At 46.1% G+C, this 17,860-nt stretch overlaps 1 protein-coding gene across 1 annotated transcript in view; it reads right to left on the bottom strand.

Annotated features, from left to right (window-relative positions):
* The window catches only part of LOC124545949 (WSCD family member AAEL009094-like), a 107,373-nt gene that overhangs the window by 77,554 nt on the left and 11,959 nt on the right, over positions 1–17,860 (bottom strand). Inside the window, exon 3 of the mRNA XM_047124911.1 lies at positions 5,019–5,217. Within this exon, the coding sequence (XP_046980867.1) occupies positions 5,019–5,217 (199 nt within the window). The remainder of the gene's footprint in view (positions 1–5,018; positions 5,218–17,860) is intronic.

The raw sequence follows: 17,860 nt of genomic DNA on the forward strand, positions 1-17,860 counted from the left end.
GCTGATGACTTGTAATTCTGTCAAACGGGAAAGGAGTGGCAAGCACCATACTCTGAGGACTGAGTACTCAGGCATAAATACGACCAACAAGACGTGAGAGTCCACAGGACGACAGCACGCACCACTGAATACTCGCCGCTTTTGACACGTAAGTAATAACTCGGCCCAAGCAGTATCTGCACAGAACGATGCAGAAGTCCTTCATTAATGGATGCGTGTCGACAATGCCGACCACCCACAGTCGTATTAAGTCGTCAAATGTACTCGCAAATTGCGAGGACGATGTTACATCAGATCTGTGGTGTACTAAAGAGACACGAAAATCTGTACTGGACTGGGACTCGAACCCGGATTAGCCACTTGTCGCGAGAGCTCGTCTTAACCACTTCGGCTATTCGTGCATGCCTCACGTCTCGATCCAAACTTCTGTACATCATAGACTATCATCACTATGGGATGTAGACATAAAGACATACGGAAATTCCGATCGATCCGCGAGGCGTGAACGGATAGCCGAAGTCGTTAAGCCGTCGCGGTACAAATTTTCGTACCTCTATAGTACACCACAGAGCTGGTGTAATAGCGTATTCGCAGATTGGGAATATATTTAGCGAGCAACATTATCAAATAAAAACAAATTTTTAATATCTTACGTTTTTAAATCGTATATCCTAACAGGAAAAACTAGGATCATGGTATTTCGAGGGAAAGCTTCTCTTCAATCAAAACTCAGTACCTGTTCTGTGTACAGCAGGTTTCATAATTCAGGTCTGAGGTCTAATACCACGTACCGGTATGGCCGACACATTTAAGATAATATATGAAGATGGTATCTGTTCTTTCAGACATGTCCGAAAGAACAGGTACCATCTTCATATAGATAAGGGTTACCGTCGATTAACGTTCTTCAGTGTGGCTGCACAAACATTGCTCAAACTCTTACGGGAATCGGCAGATTCTCTGAAGTGAGCGGGACACGGGTGAGGTGGGTACCAGACCCCAACAGCGCGAATAAGATTCTGCGTGCACTTAACGCTGCTCCAAGAAGATGAGGAGGAGGAGAAGAAAATGAATATGCTGAAATGACGATGTTGACTTTTTTATTTTATCACTTTTATCAAAATTTTTAGAAAGAACGAATAAACTGATACTGTAGAGTAGTGTGTGTGTGTGTGTGTGTGTGTGTGTGTGTGTGTGTGTGTGTGTGTGCTGTTTAGAGAACTGCCACCTGTTTAGAGAACTGCCACCTGTTTATTTTAATGCTTGTAGGAACATTTATTATTTCCTATCATGCTGCAGCTGTCGTCAAGTCCCGAGCGTCACCAACAACGTCGTCATTTATAAGACGCCGACACTCGCGTGGTCGGGTACCCGTATATCGCTGTTTTGGACCGTTTTAGATCCACTGGCTGCAAGACGTTTCGCAGTTACGTCAGCTATCTTCGTAAACGTGCGAATGTGAGCCTGTGACAAACTAATTCCTCACGAGGTCGCAAGTTCAGTCTTTCGTAAGACTGATTTGAAAGTGTTGTGTTAGTAATTATGACAGGAAAAATATTAGTTGCTAATGACTCACCATGTGCATCAGGAGGGCGACATAAAATGAGTGGCCGGGAGGTGCAGAGATCAATCTTTACTTCACAAAATGGATATCGCCCATATTCAAGTAATGTTCCAAACAAACAATTAACTTGCACCGGAAACATCGAATGAAAAATGGCGAGCCAGAGTGACCACAAAGGTTCACGGCATCAAGATCGAAGGCGAACTCGTCGGGAGTTACAAACCGAGCAAGACGCTCAGGTAGCTATCCACTCTTCAACAATGCAAATTTCCGCTCCTGGAAACTAAGTGATTAGCGCGACGGAATGTCATACTTAACGGCCCGGGTTCGATTCCCGGCTGGGTCGGAAATTTTCTCCGCTCAGAGACTGGGTGTTGTATTGTCCTAATCATCATTATGTCATCCCCATCGACGCGCAAGTCGCCGAAGTGACGTCAACTCGAAAGACTTGCACCAGGTGAACGGTCTACCCGACGAGGCCCTAACCACACGGCATTTCCAACAATTCAAATGAAATCATATTGATGTAACGGAGTGATGAGAACTAACAGGATGTGATGGAATGCAACCGAATGCGAAACATTCTGTCGTGGACCTTACCGTGAAACTGGCTATCTTTTAAGGTGTAGTTTCAGATAAAGCGATAATATGCTTTATAGGCACTTAAAAATTAACCAACCAGAGGCTAAATTCGTTCAGTGGTTCCAGATGGTATGGCTGCGATATCACGCACTCTTCACGAGGGATTGTTTGCTCTAAATGGGTATGATTTTTATACACAGACCATGACCCAAGAAAAAGGCAAGTTATTTTGACCAGCTATTGGCCAAAAGCGGTGCTCATACCGTAGTTGTAGTTCCCTTACGCCCATTTTCCCAGCCTTTCTTGCTGCGACGTAAATATGCCCTACTACCCTTGCAAGATCACGCCTCCACGGAAGAATCGCAGGGGGGGGGGGGGCAAAGCACCCCCTAACTTCTCGCTGCACAATAACTTTTCAGCCAATTTACGATGCAGATTAACGGTTGACATAATTGTGTACGAATGCGTTACGGCATTGTTGTTAGTTGATCTTGATGCAACTCTCTTGGTACCTCTAATTTCCAGGGTTTCTTTGATATGTATTTTCCCTTCAAATCCTGATTGGTCGGAGTTGCAAACAAATACCTTACTGAACGGTGGAATAAGTTTGTTTACCTCTGCTACAAATTTTTGGGGCCGATTCTGCACTTTGCTGTGCATCGCCAGCTTGACGCATTGTTTGAAAACTGCGTTAGCTTAGGTCTTCGAATTCTGTAGCACTGTTTGAAGATATGGAACCATCCACTGCTTACCTTGAAATCACTGTACGTCTCGCGCAATTTGATATGTCTAACATGGCAGGTGACAATCATGCACGTATCGTCATCATTGTAGTGCTGATGTACATTGCCCGCACAGCCGAGCGCACACATTCCACTGTCTCACCGTGCACAAACGCTAACATTTCATCTGCCACTTCTTTCCCTCTGCGAAATTCCTTGGGATCGTTTCTCACGAAATCTCAACTTCGGCAGCTGTTTATCGTTGCCATTGCTCTGCTTTGTGTCAACACCACTAGCACTGTAAGCCTGGTGTGAGTCATTCGTCGACTAAGCAGCTCAACTACGCTACGTAGCCTCATGATGTGCTCACCATTGGATGTCTCCACTCGCGCCCTTGGTTGCCATTAGCAGCCAATGTTGTGGTTGCATGGCGGACGATATGTGGGGCGCCGAATGCCGTAAACATCAACGGCATTTAGCGAGCTCGCATTCAAGGGGTTCGTTGTCATTGACGGTGGAGACGTTCGGCCCTTTGTCGTCGATTGGGGACACGTGTCCCCTTCGTTCGAGGGTTTTTCACATGGCGAGTCTGGTACGAGACTAGCTTTGGTAGTCATATGAACTTTGTAATGGTACTTGAATTACGTAACCATTGCGGCACCTCACCTCAACCTCTCGATACCAGCAATACTCTACTGTGTTTCTGTAAAATAATTAACATATTTCTGTGACAACATTCAGATTTCATTTCATTAATGTAGAGGTACTTTGATACATCGATATGTTTATATTGCAATGATATTATTCTTATGTGTATTCTTTCTTTTGTCACTATGATCTTTGACGTACTTGTAACTCTGATTTTTGAGCGCGTAAGCGATTGTTAGAGAGTCAAGTCTTGGTCGTCATGTTGAAAGGACGCAAATTGTAGTCTGCGAACTTTAACAGTGAGGAAGATATTTTCAAGTATGTTTTATATTGTGAAGTGATGTTGCAACAAAAGTAATAAAAAAGAAGTGTAACTTAAATTCGGAGTTCTGGTTACTTTTTTACATCACCATTGTCCTAACTTGCAAAAGTTTAAACTTCAAGAATGGTTTATGAAACACATCTATAAAACTTCTGAATATCGCAGAATAACACCTAGGCCTCTTTGCATCCGAGCTTGGAATCATCACTACCTAGATTTTCGACGATTGACCCATGAGTTCACAACGAGACCAGCGTGGGAAACACGAAAAGATGAGTGCCTAGTTTATCCATTATTTCATGAAGTGACTTTAATAACTGTGCTCTAATGACACCTGCCACATAATATAACTTTGTTGTTGCCCGAAAATGCAATATTTAGCAGCGTGAGCAGCACTACAATCATAATTAATTTTTGACCTCTGTTGTGGTAAGGTTGTTAGAACCCCCACTTAATTGTTCTTTCTGCGTTTTTTTATTTATGTGTTGTTCACATACCCTCAGACTGCACTGCAGCCTTTGAGGGAAACAATAATACATTTAAAACAATAATACACTTACAAATACATTACCGAGCGAGGTGGCGCAGTGGTTAGCACACTGGACTCGCATTCGGCAGGACGACGGTTCAATCCCGTCTCCAGCCATCCTGATTTAGGTTTTCCGTGATTTCCCTAAATCGTTTCAGGCAAATGCCGGGATGGTTCCTTTGAAAGGGCACGGCCGATTTCCTTCCCAATCCTTCCCTAACCCGAGCTTGCGCTCCGTCTCTAATGACCTCGTTGTCGACGGGACGTTAAACACTAACCACCACCACTACCTACAAATACATTAGAAGGAACAAAAACGACTGTCTGAAGCTTGGTGAGATATTTGTAATGTGTGTAATGTCGAATACCACGGGCGTGTTGGTTCTAAGAGCTCCTGGCAACATTTTCTAATAGGACACTGTGATGCAGATGTGATAGGAGAGCAACTAATATGCGGGGAAGATAGTGTATTGTGGAGGGTAAGAGACTATCACGATGGTAGGATTGCAGTTATGCAGGGAAGGGACTGTCTGCAGCCAGTATTTAGAGTGGAAAAGGTAGGGTGGGTAGAACTCTGGAATGATTTGTAGGCCTCGGAGGAGAAGGCAGTCGACATTACGGAGTGCGTGAAGGTGGCTGCCCTGCGCTCACCTGTGGCCTGCTGCAGCAGGTAACGAAGCCAGGTGTTGCCGCTGCCGGGGAACGACACGAGCGCCACGACGGGCCCCGGGGGGCTGAGGAAGTGCAGGGGGCGGCACCAGTGGAGGCGGCTGCGCGCCCGCCGCCCCGCGCCGCCCACGCCGCCGCCCCCGGCCTGCCCCCTGGCGGCCGCCCCCACGCCCGCCGGCATCTCGATGCTGCCCAGGTGCCGCCCGCCGACGCCTCCTCGCAGGCTGTGTGCGAAGCCCTGCAAAAGACGGCGCGGCTAAATGTCGAGCACGGCGTCTGCCGGGGGCGTCACAGTTGCGCACGTGCGGTTCACTAGGCGGTACTCCCAGCAGCGCATCCTCCAAATACACACTTGCAATTATGATAGACATCTCATGTGCCTTCGACAACCTCTGGTGGCCGGCCTTGTTCAAGAGGCTCAGACACCTGCAGGTACCGGAGTCTCTGTATAATAGTTTCATGGACTATTGCAGAGACAGAACGGTCGTTTGGCAAATGGACATCCAGAAAGTGACTAAACGAATTACAAAAGGCTGTCCACAAGGGTCGATCTGCGGCCCCATCTTTTGGGACATAGTTATAGAACCGCTCCTTACAGTTACTAGAGGAGCACATCTTGACAGATGGAGTTGTCGCTTATGCTGATGATCTACTCGTCGTAGTTTCAGCAAACAACCGTGCCCAGCTAGAAGAAAGAGCCAATGGAACACTTCGGACAATAACCCAATGGTACACAGTTAATAAATGAAAGATAGCAGGAAACAAAACAACTTATACATTGCTAAAGGGTATCCCGCGCAGGAACCCAATAGTCAAAATCGGGGACACAAACATAAAAAGACTAGCAGTCACACGCTATCTTGGAGTATACATTGATGAACGACTGAACTTCCACGAACACATGCGTATATCCACACATAAAGCAGAAAAGATACTACACAAACTGGCTAGGCTAAATTCGGAACAATTCAGACTACCCCTGTCAGTGACACGAACATACCATTGCGCTCTCTTCGAGTCAGTACTACGCTTTGCTGCCAGTACGTGGGCCCACAGATTCAGTCTCTCAACCAACAGAACCATTGTGCGTCGAGGGCAAAGAAGTGTTCTACTTCGACTAACAGGGGCATTCAACACAACATCAAATGACGTACTATGTGTCGTCATGGGAATCTTCCCCATAGATATCACCATCAGGTACCGCGCAGCAATGTACTGGCTTAGGATGGGGAGAATAGACCAGGTTCGGCAGATCACTGGTGTACCGATTGAGACAACACGCCAACTCAGAGCATGGCGAGTGGATACCTGGCAGAGCGAGTGGGCCAACAGCGATAAGGGCCGCCGTGAATACAACTTCTTCCCTGCATTCCGGGAAAGGCTAAAACTAAAACATATCGATCCCAGCCGCGGTATGGTACATTTCATCACAGGACATGGCCCTTATCCCGCGCACCTGTACCGCGTGAGTCTGCAGCAGACTAATAGATGCACATGCGGGGAAGAAGGTTGCCCTAAACATACTGTCTTCTTCTGCGGACAACGCACGAACACAAGACACACAGTACACATAAATCGCCTGAACACACAGAACGAACTACACGCCATAATACGCGACCCGGAAAGGTGGACTGAACTCAACAAACTAACTGACGAAATCTCGAAGATCCAACAAATAGAATGCGTGCGCAACAGACCCTACCGAAGGCAAGTCGGTCCAAACAGACATCACGATGCCCAGGATGACACAGATATGATTAGCACCACGAGTGATGAAGAAGAAACAGATACAGACCAGGGCACCAACACAGATATTGAAGCGTCCAGCGCGGATGATCCATAGTGTCAACCTAGTCCACTTCAAAGAACAGTCTGGAACAACAGACAAGAGGTGCACAAGTCACACACAATCCTAAAACCAGATTCCACCTTATATGTAAATAGTTAACAGTACGTCCATGTCTAGTAAGAGATTAAAGCTAGGTACAACTTCAAGGGACCTACGCCTTCCGTTAAGAGGCAGCGCACAGTCTGGATGGAAGGATCTTAATTGTGGTTCCTCTCTTTTGAGCCCAACCCGACGGATACCTATAGTAGATCGGGGAAAACCACAGTCCAGGTTGTGCTGTCGGCGGGGCCGGGAGGTGCTTGCGCCTGATGTACTCTACTAGGAGCCCTGTAGGCTCAACACAAACCGTTAGCGTCATTACCTTTATTACTATTACCACAAGAACCCTTTCATTAGCGACTTTGGGCCAAGGACAAAATCAGTTACCTCTCTATTGTATATCGTAAATAGTTTAGCACGCTGGACATGGAGGTCTTAGTTTCTAGCTTTAACGTACCCTAATCTCTTCTGGTTAAGTTAGTTTTTAGGATGGTAGATGGTAAAGGCATGGTGAGCGATGGCCAGCGTCTTGAGGGTCATTCCAAGACCCGGGCCGCCGCCCACAACCAGGTGACGGGCAATATTATACCTGTCTCTTCTCTATTCAATTCTCTTCCTTCCTTCTTTCTAAATATTTAATTTAGTTTTGTTTATTAATATCTCACTTGATTTTGTATTAGTTATAAGTTTTTGTAATGCTGCACCAAAAAAAAAGATATGAAATGGGCGTAAACAAATAGAGCCCGCCTCCACGTGGCGGGACACGGGCAACGGTGTGGGTGGGGACGGGAGCCGGTGTGGTGTTACTTTCAGTCACACCGGACTCCGGACCCAGTCACAGCGGCTAAGTGGCAACATAAGACCCGCCATAAGAGATTAGACGGTGGGTCATAAAAAATAAGCAGCTGGTGAAAAAAAAGTACCGTCACCGCACGTAGTGCTGTACCAGCTAGTGGATCTTCCGTCGAGCGAAAATTCCTACGCGGTACAGCGACATACTTACGGACTTCATTCAGACAGTAACTCACACGTGTCGCCCCACGCTATGACCACTGCGCAACAAGAGGTCCGCATTGTCAGAGGAGACAACATCTTCCGGGTTTCCCGCGGACACAGTTCCGCTGCGGTTCGGATAACAGGGGCGTCACGGAGTGAGAAAGGAACGGCCCGGCAACTGGAGGTGTAAACGTACTCCAGACGTGAAGCAGGCGGTACAGTACGAATGTTGGGGGCGAAACGCCTGGACTGGACACAGATTCTGGCAGTACATGAGCAAATGCCAATGCCGCCTGCAGCTGTAGTTGAATGGCGCCAACAGTCTGGACAAGTCCACACAGGCGCGGGTGGTGATAATCGGCCGCACAGCAGCTCTCGAGCGACTCCGTGACCAGGAGCTCGATTCCTGTCGTCGAGGAACTCAACGACTGGTAGAACGCACCAGCCGTTGCTCACGGAGACTCGGTGACTATTTTGAAAAATTCTGTAATGTATCTGCATTACTTTGAAGTGTAGCGCGGCAATAAGGAAAAAAGTTACTTGGCCTGCCGTAATAACGTGTAACTTTATGTGCCAAATACCGTAACTAAAGCAGGAAACACCTTTACTGACTTTACAGTATGCTGTAGTATACAGAGACGTTGCAGCATTAGAAAATTTGTCGCGAAATGCAGGAAGATCTGCAGCGGATAGGCACTTGGTGCATGAAGTGGCAACTGACCCTTAACATAGACAAATGTAATGTATTGCGAATACATAGAAAGAAGGATCCTTTATTGTATGATTATATGATAGCGGAACAAACACTGGTAGCAGTTACTTCTGTAAAATATCTGGGAGTATGCGTACGGAACGATTTGAAGTGGAATGATCATATAAAATTAATTGTTGGTAAGGCGGGTGTCGGGTTGAGATTCATTGGGAGAGTCCTCAGAAAATGTAGTCCATCAACAAAGGAGGTGGCTTACAAAACACTCGTTCGGCCTATACTTGAGTATTGCTCATCAGTGTGGGATCCGTACCACGTCGAGTTGACAGAGGAAATAGAGAAGATCCAAAGAAGAGCGGCGCGTTTCGTCACAGGGTTATTTGGGAAGCGTGATAGCGTTACGGAGATGTTTAGCAAACTCTAGTGGCAGACTCTGCAGGAGAGGCGCTCTGCATCGCGGTGTAGCTTGCTCGCCAGGTTTCGAGAGGGTGCGTTTCTGGATGAGGTGTCGAATATATTGCTTCCCCTACTTATACCTCCCGAGGAGATCACGAATGTAAAATTAGAGAGATTCGAGCGCGCACGGAGGTTTTCCGGCAGTCGTTCTTCCCGCGAACCATACGAGACTGGAACAGAAAAGGGAGGTAATGACAGTGGCAGGTAAAGTGCCCTCCGCCACGCACCGTTGGGTGGCTTGCGGAGTATAAATGTAGGTGTAGATGTACCTCTTACGAAGACCAAAGTAAAATTGCTGTTACTGCCTCCGCTACCGTTGCTTGACGCCTACAGAGCCGACATGCCAAGCGAAGAATGGAGCAAGCTGATGCAAAATTCAACGGTGTTGTTTCGGGTGGCAGTTTCCATTTTTCTGCATTTTTCTGCACAATATTTTGACGACTGAGCCAGCTGTCTCCAACAGATGGAGAGAGTTTTGCTGTTACACGTACTCACTGCCAGAACTACAACCACTGTTGGAGAAACGGAACGAACGACACGGGAGATCACCCGAAACGACGCCATTAATCTTCCATCACGGAAGAAAACCTGAGAGATCATCGGAGAAAAGTTGATGGTTGAAGTTGTCACTGAATGGCTGTAATACTGCAGTATTACAAGGCAGTTGTTTGTAGAGTTCATGTACCACCACACTTGATATCACTGATGACACGTCTACACAACAATCGCCTTGCACCTGTGAAGACAGGTGCTGGAACTATGACTTGCCCAAAGGCATCAGACAGTGTTGTATGCAATCCCCCCAACTGTACGACATCTATACCAAACATTTCATTAGAAAATCTTTCGATGTTTGGACGTAAGGTGTCGCAAACGGTGGAATAAATACCGTCTACGTCGACACCAGCAGTGAAGATGAACTTACTGGTTTGCTAAAAAACCTAAAGAACGTTACTGCATTACACATCAATCTCAGCAAGTGCAGACTCGTGACAACTGATCGAGGAGCACAGGTACAACTCACAGGTACAACTCACAGGTGGATTAAAGGAAGTGGATGTCTGCACTCTTTCATCTATCCCGGTTCAGCCGTCTGCGACTCGGGAGTTTGTGGAGACGAGATATGAAGACGGCGACTAGTTATTTAGCAGCTCACCAAGGTCTCACGGGGCAGAGTGGTAACGAACTGCCCAGAGATCGGGCTTCTTCGCGAAATGTGGACCCTCAAGGCCAGCGACAAGCAGCGTATTGACCAATTTGAGGTTTGGTCCTCGCGGAGGGTGCTCCGCATAAAATGGCCCGTAAGAAGAACTAACGTGTTACTCACAGAGCAACTCAGTATCTCATTCCTTCTTGCGTCAACTAAAAATTTCTACACTTCCTTGTCCGTGTTGTGAATAGCGATTGAGAAAATCTAGAAAAAATAATCGTGGAGGCAAAGATCGAGTGGATGAGACCTAGGGGGAAATCAGTGAGCAGGTGGATGGATCAAACAATCGAGGTGATCTCCAGTCTGTCTCTTCAGCACGCCCTAAGAAACGTTGGTAACAGCCGAGGATGGAGACGCTTGCTTCGTGCGGGTCACAACACTCAGCAGTGTGTGATGATGTTTATGACACTCCGTTTACGTTAAGTACGTTTGTATTGTGTGTCTCAGGGGGTAAGGGTTAAAGTGCCAGGCTGCAAATCCACAGGTCTCCGGTTTGATCCCTGGCCATTCCTAGGAGTTTTATCTGTCACTTACTTCCCGCGCCCGGGTTCCCGGGTTCGATTCCCGACGGGGTTAGGGATTTTCTCTGCCTTGTGATGACTGGGTGTTGTGTGATGTCCTTAGGCTAGTTAGGTTTATGTAGTTCTAACTTCTAGGGGCCTGATGACCATAGATGATAAGTCCCATAGTGCTCAGAGCCATTTGAACCATTTTATATGTCACTTAACATGTCTTTCATCTGTGACAAAGTTCGTTGCTGCGAAAAATGCCGAGCTGATTTGTACTTCCGCCTATAACTGGCTGAGTAAGTCAGTTCAAATTTCGGAGGGAAAAAACGACAAAGGAGTTATGCAAATTGGTCACAAATTTATATTCGTACATGTAGTGGCGGAAAATTGAAAATTGTGAGCTTTTGCGGCCGATAGATGAATGCATGACGCTGCAGCGCAGTTTCACTGTGTACGCGGAAAGGATAGTAAACATGTTGATACCAGGGCATAGAGTGTGAATTTGATTTCTTTTGCTCAGCTGAACAGTAATTATGCCTCGCAGACAGGCACGTGAACAATATACAGGGTGAGTCACCTAACGTTACCGCTGGATATATTTCGTAAACCACATCAATTACTGACGAACCGATTCCACAGACCGAACGTGAGGAGAGGGGCTAGTGTAAAAACTGTTTAATACAAACCATACAAAAATGCACGGAAGTATGTTTTTTAACACAAACCTACGTTTTTTTAAATGGAACCACGTTAGTTTTGTTAGCACATGTGAACATATAAACAAATACGTAATCAGTGCCGTTTGTTGCATTGTAAAATGCTAATTACATCCGGAGATATTGTAACCTAAAGTTGACGCTTGAAACCTCCGACGTTCAGTTGCGTGATGTAACAAACACGGGCCACGGTCGGCCAGCAGCATCTGCAGGGACGTCTTTACGATGGCGACCGTGTTTACGAGTGTGGCTGTAGTGCACTGTTGTGGTTTGGTCTAGCTGTCGCAGTGTCCGCATGTAGCTCTTGCTGCTATTGTTATTCTGCATTCGTCTCCGCACGCAGACCAACTGTAGTACACCGCGTTACCAGACGTCTGTGATAGTGTAGTGTTGTAGGAACTGTGACCATGGTGTATTCGAAGTCTGAAAAGGCGGAGATGATACTCATCTATGGCGAGTGTCGACGAAATGCAGCTGAAGCCTGCAGGGTGTATGCAGAACGGTACCCGGACAGAGAGCATCCAACGTGCCGCACATTGCAAAACATCTACCGCCAACTGTATGCAACAGGTATGGTCGTAGCACGCAAACGGGTCCGTAACAGGCCCGTCACAGGAGAAGCGGGTGCAGTTGGTGTGTTAGCTGCTGTTGCCATGAACCCACACATGAGTACACGGGACATTGCGAGAGACGGTGGACTGAGTCAAAGTAGTGTCATGCGCATACTGTATCGTCACCGCTTTCACCCGTTTCATGTGTCGCTACATCAGCAATTACATGGTGATGACTTTAATCATCGAGTGCAATTCTGTCAATGGGCATTAACAGAGAATGCGTTGCAGTTGTACCTGTTTACCGATGAAGCGGGTTTCACAAACCACGGGGCAGTGAATCTACGGAACATGCATTACTGGTCCGTGGACAATCCTCGCTGGCTCAGACAGGTAGAGCGACAGCGACCGTGGACTGCAAATGTATGGTGCGGAATCATTGGCGACCACCTCATTGGTCCTCACTTCATTGCAGGGGCCCAAACAACTGCAACATACATCGCGTTTCTACAGAATGATCTGCCAACGTTGCTCGAAAATATCGCACTGGAAACGCGTCGACGTATGTGGTATCAGCATGATGGTGCACCTGCACATTCCGCAATTAACACTAGGCTGATCAAATGGTTCAAATGGCTCTGAGCACTATGGGACTCAACTTCTCAGGTCATTAGTCCCCTAGAACTTAGAACTAGTTAAACCTAACTAACCTAAGGACATCACACACATCCATGCCCGAGGCAGGATTCGAACCTGCGACCGTAGCGCTCTCGCGGTTCCAGACTCCAGCGCCTAGAACCGCACGGCCACTTCGGCCGGCACTAGGCTGATCCTTGACAGGATGTTCGACGGGCGTTTCATAGGACGTGGAGGACGCATAAATTGGCCAGCCCGTTCTCCTGATCTTACACCTCTGGACTTCTTTCTGTGGGGTACGCTAAAGGAGAATGTGTACCGTGATGTGCCTACAACCCCAGAGGATATGAAACAACGTATTGTGGCAGCCTGCGGTGACATTACACCAGATGTACTGCGGCGTGTACGACATTCATTACGCCAGAGATTTCAATTGTGGGCAGCAAATGATGGCCACCACATTGAACATCTATTGGCCTGACATGTCGGAACACACTCTATTCCACTCCGTAATTGAAAACGGAAACCACGTGTGTACGTGTACCTCACATGTGTACATGTGCGTCAGTGAAAAAGACCAATAAAAAGGTGTTAGCATGTGGACACAATGTGCTGTTCCAGTCTCTTCTGTACCTAAGGTCCATCACCGTTCCCTTTGGATCGCTACGTAATTCGGTGCTCTCCGATACACACGATCGAACAGCGAAGGAGTGGTACTCAAGCGTCAACTTTAGGTTACAATATCTCCGGATGTAATTAACATTTTACAGTGCAACAAACGGCACTGATTACGTATTTGTTTATATGTTCAGATGTGCTAACGAAACTAACGGGGTTCCATTTAAAAAAACGTAGGTTTGTGTTAAAAAACATACTTCCGTGCATTTTTGTATGGTTTGTATTAAACAATTACACTAGCCCCTCTCCTCACGTTCGGTCTGTGGAATCGATTCGTCAGTATTTGATGTGGTTTACGAAATATATCCAGCGGTAATGTTAGGTGACTCACCCTGTATACAGACGTCAGCATTTGAGGGGGGTGTAGCTGCGCTCAAAGATGCCGGGTGGAGTAGTCGGAGAATCGCTCGACATATGAATGGGAGCGACGCCGCTATCCAACGATGGCGGCAGCAACGGGAGAGTGGTGGCCGAACACAGCGTCAAGAAGGAAGCGACGGACCTAGAGAGGCGGCAGAAGCTGAGGACCGGGCAGTGGTCAGAGACGCGGTCGGAGCCCCGTACTCACCACTGTCATCGATCCGACGGCCAGCTGGTGCTTCAGTGGCCCACAGGGAGGGCGCTGAGATCGCGGCTACCACTCACCTCTGTACGCCAACTGGCCAGTGCGCAGTGGTGTGGGCCAGCTTCGGCCTGGAATCTCAGTGAATCACGGAGAACTCAGTCAAGAGCCTTATCCTAGTCACAATATATTCTCAGTGGGCATACCTGCAATTTACTAATTGCAGTATGTCACTTTTCAACGTAAATGTAGCTACGAAGGTCTACAGACAAAAACGAATTGCTACGAAGGGCACAAACTTTTTATAAATTCAGTTATGCTTAATCACTTTAAATTATTCTCTGGTTTACTTCCAGCTTGCACCCGTAGTTATACGTTAATTTTGATGTTCGTGTACAACAGAATTTATAGATGCTTAATAAACACAGTAGCAAAGAGCACAAACCTGTATCATTGCTATAGATATTATTCAGTAAGGTGAACTGATGCTTCATTTGTCACGGACTGTAAGCAAAGATTATAATGAAACTGACTTAAAATGTTTCTAGAAATCTAAAAATCTCAAAGGAAGTGGTAGTTATATTCATTGCCCTGATTTTGTTGAAATGGTCCACATACACAGTCAGCCCATTCCTTTATTTGATTAATAAACAATGATTTTGTTTGTGTTGTTAATTATTAACAACCATTTCTGCTCAGTTATTACTTCCATTATACTTTCACACAGATAGGAAAAATTCTGCCTTTAACAATTGAATTTATTTGCGTATACCAAACATTTATTCATGCTAAGAATCTTCAGTATTGTATAATAAGAAGAAAATTATTTAATTATACATGTTTTAATGTGAGAGTTACACTGCTTCTTGACAGCTCATTTGAGTCTAGCTATTTCTATTTACAAATACACACATCAAAAAAAGTTTTGCATCACCTCGATTCCGAGAGTTCCGGAACCTGTACAGAAAATTGCAATACAGATCAACATAAACATCATTTCCGCCCTTTTTATTGCTCATGAAAACTACACATTGCATGCAGTATCAGCATACAGCAAGACCTTTAGAGGTGGTTGTCCAGAATGCTGTACACAGCGGTACCTCTAATACCCAGTAGCACGTCCTCTTGCACTGATGCGTACCTGTATTCGTCGTGGCATCCACAAATTCATGAACCCACTGATTGTCCCACTTCTCAACGGCGTTTCAGAGTAGTTGGTGGGTCACGTCGTCCATAAACAGCCCTTTTGAACATATCCCAGGCATTTTCGATAGGGTTCATGTATGCAGAACATGCAGGCCACTCTAGTCGAGCGATGTCGTTATCTTCAAGGAAGTCATTGAGAAGATGTGAACGATTGGGGCGGGAATTGTCGTCCATGAAGACGAATGCCTCACTGCTGACATGGTTGCACTGTCGGTCGGAGGATGGCATTCACGTATCGTACAGCCGTTACGGCGCCTTTCATGACCACCAGCGGCGTACGTCGGCCGCACATAACGCCATCCCAAAACAGCAGGGAACCTCCACCTTGCTGCAATCGCTGGACAGTGTATCTAAGGCGTTCAGCCTGACCGGGTTGCCACCCAACACGTCTCCAATGATTGCCTGGTTGAAGACATATGCGACACTTCTCGGTGAAGAATCCTGAGCGGCCTATTCGGCATGTTATTGGACCCATCTGTACCGCGCTTCATGGTGTCGTGGTTGCAAAGATGGACCACGCCATGGACGTCGGCAGTGAAGTTGCGCATCATGCAGCCTATTGTGGACAGTTTGAGTCGTAACACGACATCCTGTGGCTGCACGAAAACCATCATTCAACATGGTGGCGTTGCTGTCAGGCTTCCTCCGACCATAATCCGTAGGTAGCGGTCATCCACTGCAGTAGTAGCCCTTGGGCGGGGTCTGAGCGAGGCATGTCATTGACAGTTCCTGTCTCTCTGTATCACCTCCATGTCCGAACAAGATCGTTTTGATTCATTCCGAGACGCCAGGACACTTCACTTGTTGAGAGCCCTTCCTGGCGCAAAGTAATAACGAGGATGCGATCGAACCGCAGTTTTGACCGTCTCCGAATGGTTGAACTACAGGCAACTTCCTTCCTGGTGGAATGACTGGAACTGGCCGGCTGTTGGACCCCCTCCGTCTAATAGGCGCTCCTCATTCATGGTTGCTTACATCTTTAGGCGGGTTTAGTGTCATCTGTGAACAGTCAAAAGGACTATGTCTGTGATACGATATCGACAGTCAACGTCTGTCTTCAGGAGTTCTGGGAACCGGGGTGATGCAAAACTTTTTTTGTGTGTTTATATGGTTGTGATAGGTACTTTCATTTTGTGTCCTGATCATGTATACATTTGTTCTACATGTTTACACGTGCTAAATGCGGCCGGCCGAAGTGGCCGAGCGGTTCTACGCACTTCAGTCTGGAACCGCGCGACCGCTACGGTCCCAGGTTCGAATCCTGCCTCGGGCATGGATGTGTGTGATGTCCTTAGGTTAGTTAGGTTTAAGTAGTTCTAAGTTCTAGGGGACTGATGACCATAGATGTTAAGTCCCATAGTGCTCAGAGCCATTTGAACCATTTTTTTGAACCATTTGCTAAATGCAGATAGTACAGGTTTCTTGCAGTTGGTATGTCACATTTAAACATTGCTTTGCACATAACCTGTAGTACAGCACACTGTACATGTTCTTTGTCAGACGTTTTAGGGCTGAGTGAGGGATCGTGGGGTCTGTAGAGGGTGAGAGTGGAGTGAGGTGTTGGAGTGCAGATGCAGGGAGGGTGACTGGTGGGGCACTGGCTGTGTGTGTCTTTTTCTATGGTAAACTGTGAATTAGTTTAAATATTGTTCTTCTATTACCGCTCTTTTATCGATTGAGCATATTTTTCATTTTTATTTATGTATAGTGTTCTTCCTGTAGAGAGGCGATTCTCTTTCTTTTCTTTCGATATAAGACTGACGTAACTGTTTTGCTCCAAGTGCGTGGCGAATTTTTTTTTTTTTTTTTTATTAAACGTTCAGCGTTTATGGAGTTGGTACATTCACATTTCAGTGGACTTCTATGTTGTTTGTACCTGCCGTTAAACATTTCTTGCAGTGATGCCAATATATTTAGCGTTGGTGGTAGTAAAAGTTAACTTATATATAACTCAACTGAGGTTCTTATATTCCTCTTCTGTCAAAGTATTTTTGTTTCTTTTGTATTGTGATATTTGTTTTGTGCTGTGTGGATTTAGTACAAAGAGAAAGACAAATGGATGAATGATCACAGCATAAAATGAGTGCAAGTAAAAAACACAAGTGACCTGCTTACAGACCTCATATCCAAATTTGTGTACTTAAATATTTTTCTGTGTGTTATAGACCACTGAAGATGACTAGCATGAACAGGCGAAACATATTTGGCACAAACAATTAAATTACTCAGTTGCAAAATAAGCACTGCGTCGTTTCTTTGTGATAAAGCATATTTTAATGATAATCTTGTTCATTATAGAGATTAGCTCTACTGTTTTCTTGAATCTTTTCTGTCTGTCTTTTTGTGAAGTAGAAAAATTACAGCATCCTTAAGTTCCTCCTGTATTACTTGTCCTGCACCCTGAATAAATACTATAGAACGCAGCATGTCATTCTCAATGGAGAGAAGTCTTCCGAAGACTTCAGGTGTGGCGCAGGGGAGTGTAGTAGGACCGTTGCTATTCACAATATACATAAATGACCTTGTGGGTGACATTAGAAGTTCACTGACGCTTTTTGCAGATGATGCTGTGGTGTATAGAGAGGTTGTAACAATGGAAATTTGTACTGAAATGCAGGAGGATCTGCAGCGAATTGACGCATGGTGCAGGGAATGGCAATTGAATCTCAATGTAGACAAGTGTAATGTGCTGCGAATACATAGAAAG

Source organism: Schistocerca americana, chromosome 8, assembly GCF_021461395.2.
Source record: "Schistocerca americana isolate TAMUIC-IGC-003095 chromosome 8, iqSchAmer2.1, whole genome shotgun sequence".
Taxonomy (NCBI): Eukaryota; Metazoa; Arthropoda; class Insecta; order Orthoptera; family Acrididae; genus Schistocerca; species Schistocerca americana.